The sequence below is a fragment of the Vidua macroura genome, chromosome 12 (assembly GCF_024509145.1).
Source record: "Vidua macroura isolate BioBank_ID:100142 chromosome 12, ASM2450914v1, whole genome shotgun sequence".
Taxonomy (NCBI): Eukaryota; Metazoa; Chordata; class Aves; order Passeriformes; family Viduidae; genus Vidua; species Vidua macroura.
The window spans coordinates 20,921,973-20,932,374 of record NC_071582.1 but is presented as its reverse complement, the minus strand read 5'-3'; the positions used below and the strand labels follow the sequence as shown (position 1 = coordinate 20,932,374).

General features: G+C 40.5%; 1 protein-coding gene across 15 annotated transcripts in view; it reads right to left on the bottom strand.

Annotated features, from left to right (window-relative positions):
• IQCH (IQ motif containing H) overlaps window positions 1–10,402 on the bottom strand; it is a 54,344-nt gene that overhangs the window by 43,672 nt on the left and 270 nt on the right. For 12 of the 15 annotated variants that reach the window (XM_053988629.1, XM_053988630.1, XM_053988633.1 and 9 more), the window contains exons 2-9: window positions 10,158–10,293; window positions 9,846–9,962; window positions 9,409–9,506; window positions 8,984–9,095; window positions 7,578–7,700; window positions 1,804–1,915; window positions 1,022–1,135; window positions 444–631 (exon numbers count right to left, since the gene is read on the bottom strand). In XM_053988629.1, the coding sequence (XP_053844604.1) occupies window positions 444–631; window positions 1,022–1,135; window positions 1,804–1,915; window positions 7,578–7,700; window positions 8,984–9,095; window positions 9,409–9,506; window positions 9,846–9,935 (837 nt within the window). In that variant the 5' untranslated portion in view covers window positions 9,936–9,962; window positions 10,158–10,293. The remainder of the gene's footprint in view (window positions 1–443; window positions 632–1,021; window positions 1,136–1,803; window positions 1,916–7,577; window positions 7,701–8,983; window positions 9,096–9,408; window positions 9,507–9,845; window positions 9,963–10,157; window positions 10,294–10,402) is intronic. The other 3 variants (XM_053988638.1, XM_053988626.1, XM_053988624.1) reach the window with 2 other exon arrangements.

Genomic DNA, 10,402 nt, shown 5'->3' with positions numbered 1-10,402 from the left:
AAAACTCTTTTATAACAGTAAAGATAGTTAGTTAAGCACTGGAACAGATGGCCTAGGGAGGCTGGGGGGTTGCTATCACCCAAAGTTTTCAGAACAGGTTAGAAAAACAGCTGTCTGCAATATTGCAGGTACAAGTAATTCTGCCTGGAGGTCTGGATAACCTCCTAACATCCTTTCTAAACTAATTTTCTAAGATTCTGTAAAAAAAAAAAAAAAAACAAAAAAAAAACCACAGAAAAATTTAGGTAGAAGACTTGGAAGAGCAGAAATTGGGAATACACAAAGTATTTGTTATTTTATTTCAGTATTTACTATTTATTGGATGTGGTTCAAACCCTCCTGTGATTTACAGTCCCTTCCTAAACCAGCTCTGGTGAAGACAGTATTAAAAACACAAATAAAAACCTCATTATCCTCACTGAGTGATCCATTCCATCAAATACCTGTGTCTGAGGGGGAATGTGCACCTCAGATTCCAACTGCTGAGCTGGATACCTCCACTCTGCCTTTGATTTCCTTGTTGAAACCACAGAATTGCTGGATGGGAGTGGTGCAATGTTCCCTTTACTAGAGGAATACGTGCCATAAATGGCTTCCTTTGGCTTTGGGAAGGTGATGGTGTCTGTCTCTCCTGTACAAATAAAACGTGGATTGCAGTTTTCATCTACTTAGTATCAGCTGTTAATTTAATCATGTGGCAAGCAGAGGCCTGATCAGCTGGTCAAAGACATGATTTCCAGCACCACTGGCTTAACACTGGGCAGAGCTTCAGATTTGGGTGCTTAAAAATTGAAATGTGCAGGTAGGAACCCAGGAGGAGCCCAGAAATGAACAGGAACCAAACCCTCCCAGGGATGAAGAAATCTGATTCCTACCCAGTTGCAAGACACAAGATTTCCCTGTGCTTTATGCCCTGCAGAATTTGGTGAGTGCTCATCACAGAGCTCTCTCCTTGGGAGATAAAGCCTGAGAGTGAAGCTGGAGGTGCAGCTGAAGGTTGGTATCAATGCTCTGTACTCACCTACAGCTGGTTTCTTGTGCTGCCTGGGGAATTCAGGGAAAGGTGCTGCTCTGGGCACAGCAGGAGGGGCTGGCAGAGTTCTCTGTGCTGCTGGAAGGATGAGCCTTTGGCCACCTACAAGAAGATGAAACTCCTGAGCAATTCCAGCTAGGAATGAAAGGGAATTCTTGGCAATGAAGAAAGAATTAAGCAAAGGTGGCCCCAAGTTCTGCATCAACACTACAAAAGCAGCAGTTTCCATTAATTGAAAGATTCCTACCTTTCAATAGTCAATATTTTACCTTGAAGGAAGGTGAGCTGTGCCTATAAAAACTGACAAATAAGATATTGCACCAGTGCTAACTCTGAAACATGCCTGTATATCTACAATTATATGCTTGTACAATGCAATTTAATATGCCGAATAGATGAGCATCAACTCTTTCAAAGCACAAAATAATCATGTAATTACCACTATAAACTGACTGCTAAAACAGTCCAAGCCTAGTTAAGACTGAACAATTAATAACCAGCTGTTAATCATGATAGTTTGACTGGTATTTATAGCAGAACCTCCACCACACACAGAGTTCTTTGAGGCAGCAGCTGAACCCTGGGAGTTCCAAGAGCTGGCTCGGGGTGATGCTCAGCAGGACACACTCCACACCCTCCACCTGCAGCATGCAGCCTAAAGCTCATCCCAAGGTTTGAAATCACAATTCTTGGGAGCCTGGAGGAGGCAGGAAATTCAATTCCCAAATCTCTGCTGCAAAGAGCAGCACCTGGGGGCCTCTGGGACTCACCTTTTGGGGTGTCCTCTTCTACCAGGGGGAAGGGAGAGCCCAGGGAGTGAAAGGCAGGCAAAGCCCAAGGGTTGGTGGCTGTGGGACCTTTCCCTGTCTTCTTTCTGCACACCTGGGAAGAGACAGAACCTCCTCTGACACAGGGAAATCTGGGATTTACAGATTTACAGATTCTCTACTCCTGCAGCAATAAATAATAAATATAATTTCTGCCACGACTGTTTCATTAAGATTTAACAGTGCACCACTCCTTTTATTACTTGTGAACATGCTACAGTATTGTCTACTGTTGTTACTTCAGTCATTGAAAATAAAGTTAATTAAATTTAATTGATGTCTTGTGTACTATTTAATGAAGGAATCTCAGGAAGTTTGTATTTACACTACTCTCCTTAAAACTGAGCAGTGTTTCTTGACAGAACAGTGTAAAAAAAAAAATAAAATGCATACACAGGCAAGGAACCAGAAGGAAAAAGAATTACTTTAAATTATTAGCTTTTAATGAGTGATTATGAAGCTTTTAGTGCAATCCAAGCCATGACTGGGATCTTGGAGCACTGTTGTGTCCTAATTATTGAATAACAGCACCCAGCAACTTTCTAGAAAGGGCAAAGGAACCCTCAAGAGGGAAATGAGACAGATCAAAATTAACTATTCTAATCTGTGCTCCCAATTTGTCTAACAACGCTGCCCACAAGAGATAAGGGAGAGAAAATCTGTACTTTTTATCATCATAAAGAACCTTTCAGAGCAATCCCAGGCCCTCACTTTACTTATGGCCTTCTGTTTTAAGGGATGGAGGGGGATGAATCCTCATGTCCTGGTGTTCCAAAAAACAGCAATAACCATGGAACAAAGGTTAACTTTATGCCTGCTGCCATCTAAGTGACTTGAACCTGAGAAAAGGAAATTATAAACCACATTTTCCTGCTCACCCTCAGCCCCAGCAGTCTGGTGAGGCCACAAGAAAAATATATAAAAGGCAAGAAATTGAATTAAAGAGTGATTCCTCTTCCAGACCGTTGCTGGTGTAGCAGTAAGGCAGCACTGATTTTACTCCTGCTCAGTTTTATCCTAATTTAAATCCCACTTACGAGGTTTTGTTATGATAAACAGCACATGAAATATATTTATTTTCATTGTGTTCACAGAGATGTAATAAGCTACAAGAAAAAGCAGTTCAGCTGCAGTGTGTGAGTTCAAAACCAGCCTGGAGGCTTGGTTTTTTAATTTTTTTTTTTTAATTGGAGATAGATATTGAATTCTTTTTTGCTGTATCCTTTAATTTCTATAAAGTCCACGGCAGGTGTGATGTTAAAACAAGGACTGATGCTACAGAAATGTAATTTAATCTCTCATTTGCACTGCCCAGTGCCATCACTCAGCAGGACAGGCAACAAGGTGGGACCAGGGAGCTGATCCAAAGCAGCTCTCCATGAAAATTCCACCCCATCCCTCCACCTTCCCACGTTCTTCCAGCACCCTGAGTGCTGCACTGGCTCCCTCCTGAAGAATTCAGGGAGATTCCAAAGCAAAAGTGCCAAACTGCTGCCATTTTGGGAGTTACTGTCACCAAAATAAAGCCAACACAATTACAATAAAACCTCAAACATAATATTAAGTACAGCAAGAGAAAGGTTTACTTCTAACATCACTGTTTCATCATGAGAACTTTTAAAATTCAGTTTTGCAGGGCTGGAAGGGAACTCTTAAATTGCAGGGCAGCACAAGGCTGACTTGCCTTAAAATATGCTTGGAGTGTGCTAAAAAACTATTTTTTCATTTCAAGTGCTTCTGAGTGTAATTAACCTGGGACACAAGAAAAACAATTCTATTACCCTTTCTAAAGTGTTTTTCTCCTGTGGATAAACCTCTCCTACTTTATTTTTTCTTTTTGCTTCATTTTAAATAGGGCACTTGTTGGAACACCACAGGGATTTTTCTGATTAGTTCTCTATTTGTTTTCTTTTTACCTAGCAATATTTAACAAGAACAGCTTTTTTTGGTTGTTTTTTTTTTTGGTAAATATCTTTGTAAGCATTTTTTCCCTCTAGTAAAAAAACAGAGACTGGTATTAAATACAGAGGATTTAATACAGAGTATTGTGTACCAAACCAGGAATAGAGAGATGAGATTTGCTTAATAAATATCAGAAAATCTGAGGGTTTGACAGTGATGGGGGAAAAAGGGATATAACAGATTAATTTATCATTCCATCTATCTTCTCCAAACTGTCATATTTGTTGTTAAGAAGTTCCTGTCATGATTTGATGGACACAGCACTTCCCCCTATAAAGGGAAAAAGAAAGCACAGCAAAATAAAATCAATGGAACTATGGTCACTTCTCAGGATGTTCAGGAGACTGTCAGGAAAGGGCTTGGAGAAGGCAAATTTAACTGGAAAAATCTGGAATTGCATCTTTAACAACAGATCTTGTGCTATTCTTACCTTCTCTAAGCTCTTAAAGTAACCAGAGACGGCTCTGAACTGTCAATTTCCCACACATTTGGCAAAATATGTGCCCCTTTCCTGACCCACTTCTCTCTAGCTCTCCCAGAAACCCAGATCCACCAGCATTCCTCCCTAACAGGTGTGAAAGAGAATAAAGGGAGAACTTTGGTGAATCCCACATCTGCTTTGTCAAACAGGCACCAGCAGCAGCACAGAAGGGAGTGAGGGAGATAATTGCTGCCTTGAACCACAATATGTTTTCCTGGTGGGCAGAGGGCCAGCTTACAGCAGGCAGGATTTGTGGGACCAAGTGATTGGGATTCAGGGATGAGCCTCCCTTCGTGTCCGCAGCCAGCTGCGAGCAGCAGCCCATGGCATCCCAATCAGGCACGGAGTCTTGTCAGGCAATGCTGAGCTGCACACAAACAGCTTCAGCAGCTCTGCCTGCACCCCTGCCTTGCAAAGTGACACTCCATCTCCGATTCCAGATGACAAGAACTGGATAAAAACTTAAAACAAATGGTGACCTTTCAAAAGATTAATTTGTTTACCAACACACCGTTCTGCGTTTGTCAGGAGAGATGGGGGTGACCTTCACATTCCCATTTCCAGGTTGAGAGGATGCTGACTGCACTCATCTGTTAACTTAACTCTCTCTCACCAATTATTTCCTTTTTATTTTTAGTGACAAGAGGATTTTATTCCATCACCGTGCTGCTTATTATGATTACATGCTGCAAGACAAAATGCAAGGAGCATCTTTTGATTTACTGTAGTGTGACATCAATTTGTTTAAGTCTCATCCTGCCACCACTGCCAAACTCTGCTTTGGCTGTAATTAGAGCCACATGCCTGGGTTTAAAACACAATCAGCTTTGGGCCACCAAAAGACCTGGTTCTCTTCTACAACTTCTTCCAGTCACTTGAAATGAAAGGAATTTCCCTGCCTTGCTTTATAATTTTGAAAATAAATACACTTTCAGGGATAAGCGTTAATGATTAGCAGCATGCAAATGCTGAATAAAGAATGAATAATTGAAGATATGATTAGAATGGTTGTGCTCAAACAAGTGAGCTTAAAAAAAGCCCCAGAATCACTGCCATCACCATTAGAGCCACACTAGATAAGATGCAACTCATAAAGGCTAGAAATCATCACCATATTAAATTCTACCTCATGAATAAATGAAAAGGTTCCTAAGTTTACAGTATAATATACATTTATAAGAAAACAAGGACCCAAAAGTGCCAGTATAATTCTGTAACAGAACAGCAGCCCTATGAAAACAGAAGGTAGAGCTGTGAATCTTTCCTACATTGCAGCAGTGCATCAGAATTATTTTTGCTGCAATTCAGATTACTGTTCCTTTGGCTGGATACTCCATGGGAAGTATACATATTTAATAATTATCCACTCATCATTTTTCATCTCTCATCCAGATACAGACTGCAAAAAAAAGTGATGCCCAGTGTGTGTTTCAAAGAGAATTACAGCCCTCATTTTAAAATAACTACAGAACTTAGAAGAGGATGAAGCATTATTATTAGACCCAAAAAGGTCCAAAAGGGCAACAGTTAATTGTTCTTAGTTTCTATGATAAAACCCAGCATCAGCAAGTTTATAATACCAAAAGAGCAAGAAAAGACATCATTTTTTGGTGAAACAATGAAATCCTGAGTAATAATTTTTCCAACGACTGGAATGGCAGGACAATAAAAAGTCCGGGTAGATTTGTGCTTGACCCCTCAGGTCACCTCCAACCCCGACTTTTTAACCTCGCCACGCTTTCAGCCTCGTTGAAAACTCCTGAATGCCGCGAGACAAGCAATTAGTTCGGAATTTCATTTTAATGTACTCGGGTGAGGGTGATTTGTCCGGGGATTTTTTTTGGGGAGCCGCTCCCTGACCCCACGGACACCTGAGGGACGAGCGCGTACGGACAGCGCCCCCTGCCGGCCGGCCCTCCCTTCCCGCAGCGACTTTACATTTTATCTACAAATTTTCATCTAAATTTTATCCAAATTAGCGTCATTTTAGACCTGAAGCTGCACTCAGATTCATTGGCCTTACTACTAATAATCATATATATCATGTATAATCATACAGATCATAGAAAATCCCTCCCTTAAGCGCTGGTAAGACACCACCTTTAACAACAAACATGTCTCAGCAAATACCAACTGCAAAGATTTTACAGCCAGAGATGGCAGAACATCCCAAATCACACATTGTGCCCTAAGATTCGAAAATTTTTATGTGAATAAATTAGAGAGGAAATACCTGCTTGGTTTTTAAGCCTGTCAGCTCCTCAGTAACTGTAAATATGTATCTGGGAGCCTGAGTAATTCACATTAAATGCTCGTAATTTAAATCCCCAATAAGTTTTCTGTGCTCAGTGCATGTTTCAGGGAGAGTGGTAAAACACATGGCTCTCTGCAGTCAGACAATATTCCTCTCTGTGAGTGTTTTAGAGTGGTTCTAAAAAGCTATCAGCCATGATGCTTTTTTCTAATTAACTCTATTATCACAGGGTTAGACAAATCACCTCTTAAGTCAGGGCAACAGCTTTCCAAAAATCATTTTTTTTATAAGTGGCAGCTCACAACTGTGCCATTCACAGATTCTCTTTATGTTGTTTAAAACCAAACACCCCAGAATCTCTCCTAGAGCACTGGGCTTGCTGCAGGATGCTTCTGTCACAATAAATTAAATTTTAGAAGAGCATCCCCATGTGGGACCATTGGCTGTGTGGACCACAGTGCTGTGCTAAATTTGTGAACATAATTGATTTTTTGGAGGGATGGCTGTGACTACTCTCTTTTGGGCTTTTTTTGAAAGCATTCTTTGCTAAAAATATCATCTTCAAATTCAACTGCTGCAGAACTGGCAGCAGAACCGAAATTGGCAGTTGCAGGAGGGAAATTTGGAAAAATCAAAACTTCACCTTGCACAGTTTGAACACCCCCAGAGCAGAGAGAAGAATGGGCTTTTAATTCTTCCTGCATCTTTGGGTCACACCCAGCAGTCCCCAAGCTCCAGCTGATCTCCTCTGCCTGACCTTCCTGACCATGCACATCCCATGTATATCCATATTTTTGCTGGATTGGGATCTTGGGACATAAACCTGTTCCATGTCAGATTTCTTTTTCCCAGTATTAGCACTCAGAATGTTTTGATCTTTAAATACCCTTGTCAAAAAGCAGGAAATTATGAGGAATATTTACTTTCATGTAAATATTCTATTTAGGACTGATAAATATTAACTGTAATAGTGTAAAGCAATGCATATAAAAAAGCCATAAAATAATAAAAGTTACTTACAGGAGCAGATTTTTTCTTAGCTATAAGTGGCAGCTTGGTCTCATCGTTGGGATGTTTTAAACCAGCTTTATTATCCACGTTCTCTGGGTCAAGCATAATTTTAAAATCCATTTCCACCTGCTGCTGAAATATAGAATAGGGATAATCCTAAAATAACTGCACTGGGGCTGGAGTGTTTAGAAGCAGAAACTAGCTAATTTGTTAATTTGCAAAATGATGACAAAAATTTGTATTATTTGGCTCCACACTGAACTGGGCAAACAGCAAAGTGCCTTTGTTTAGATGGAGAACTTTGTAAGGGCTGGAACTATTATCCAGATAGACACATCAGTGTAGGCACAGATTATTAGTAAATGAGGAATTAAAAAAGCCTGACAGTAATCAGAATTAAAACATAGTTCTTAATGCACTCTGTGATCTGCATGGAATGAGTTTGACTAAGTCTGCTAATAAAAATAATGATGATTTAAATCCCAATGGACAGAAAAAGACTTTACAAGTTTCTTCTTGTTATAAGACATACCTAAAGCATACCTGCAAAACCCAGGGGGATGCCCTATGTTTTTACTACAGTAGAAGTTTCTTAAATTGAAAATGTTTTGGTGCACATTCTTTTGTATAAACGTAAAAATAAATCCAGGAAAATTCCAATTTTAACAAATAAAATAAGCCATAAAAAGTTCAAGAATCATTAGATGTGTACTTGAACTATTGAAGAATTGTGTTGCTTTCTGAAAGCAGTAAAAATGGTTTAATTTATCTATCTACACTATATATTCTCTCTTCTTTTGATGGTAATTACAAGCAGATGTATCAATGAGATGCTCATTTAGATTTGGGGTTGTAAGAACACAAGTTATTATCCAAGCCAATTACTCTTTTACCCACATGGCTGCACAGAGACAGAAAGTTCAATTTTCACCTCATCAGTGCTTTTGTGGTATTTATTTTATGACTATAACACACCGTTATGCAGGGAGGAAACTGCTGCTGCTATTAAAAAAATGGAATTGGGGGAATTGAGCACCTTTCAATTAAAACAGGATGCAAACTCCTCACTCAGGCTGACAGGGAAATGATCAATGCAGGGGGAAAAACTGCCACAGAGGGCAACAAGAATTGGAATTACTAATAAAAAACCACCTGATAAAAGTGGCTTTGTCAGCTTGGCTGGGTGGGAAGTGCCAGTTCCACGCCTGCACGGATGACACTGGAATCTTTCCCAACTTAAATGTTACCCTGGGCTGGGAGAAGGTTCCTGTCTCAGCTGCTCCTTCTGCTGATTTTTTAGCATTTTCATCGTGGGGTGTTACCAAACCCTGACTCCGTGGGCAGTCAGAGCATTATGGGATGCACAGGACACCAAGCACTCCCTGAATGTGGCCCCAGGCCCTGTGGTTTCAGACCTGAGAGCCCTGGCACACGCGTGGGGCTGATTTGCTGCACCTCTGCACAGTCACGGGCTCAACTCGTGGCAGAACCAGCTGCTTCTGACAGGCACCAACGGGAAGATTCCTGCTGGAGAGAGAAACAGGCAGTGAGCATCCTAAAAATTGCTTGGATTTCGCCTGTTAAACCCACTCTGCTTCCATCCAAAGGCCTGCATTTCTATTTAAACTTGCATTTAGCAGAAGTAAAACCGCACGAGTTAGCAGAGCACTGCTGCAGCCACTTAGCATTGCATTTACATTTGTATTTTCTTTTTAAACTTAAAATCGAAAGGGGAAATGACTGAACTAACTTTTTCTAGGCCAATACCCCCATTTGCTTTACATTATTTTGTCACCTCAGTTTTTGTGTCTTGCTGCAATAAAACATCTGTTTCACTTACCACTTAGGGGGCTCCTTGGAATTTACTTCTTTATTACCAGCTGAAGAAAGAGTTAACTCTTGGCCATTTGTAACATTGAAATAATTTTCAGCGTGTTTCTGTTAGAGGGAAAAAATTCTGTTTAGCCTATTACAAAGATATAAGTGATATTACTTTTATTTAACTCAGTTCATTAAGCAACCAGGTCTTTGCCCGACTGAAAAGTTGATAAACTTTGTGTCTCTGTTGGACTAAAAATCTGATTTTGGCTGACCAAGATCAGTTAATGCTGATGACCCAAAAAGGGAGGCATCATTCTGAACTGTAATGTCTGAGTAATCTCAGCAGTTGCTGATTGGAAAGGGATCTTGTAACACCAACAATAAATGGCCTGAGTGAATTATTAACACAGACTAAAAAAACGGAATAATTTTCTGCATCTGCTCTGTTTTACTTACTCTCAGCCCAAGTTCAGTCCTTTCAGTTGCTTTTCTGAGGTCACAAATATCCATGGCTTCTGCATTTCCTTTCAAGTTAATTTTTTCCATTTTAAGCCTCTGAAGGTCTTCCTGAATCTAAAAAGCAAGTTGGGACAAAAATCATACCTGCAACCAAACTCCATGGGGTTAGGCAGGATTTAATTCAAATTTAAAAAAAATATCCACGTGACTCCCCATACTTCTGTACTATTATAAATAAGAGAATACAAAGCCAATTACTTAAACTCATTGATTGCAGAAAGGCTGGAAAAACTCAATTTTAAAACAAACCTCACAAAGCAGTGACAACAAACTCCAGGACTGAGATTCTCCGCTTAAGGAATGATGTTTCCTCACACATGGCACAGGCGCTCTCACGGGGCAGGGATCTCAAAAGCCTTAAGGAGAGCTACAAACTCCAGGCAGCCTGTGAGGAGAGCACAGCCCGCGTCAAACCCGTGTATTTACGTTAACCAAACAGCCCGGAGCGCCCGAACCCCGCAGTATCCCCAGCGCAAGCCCCGCTCCCACACGCG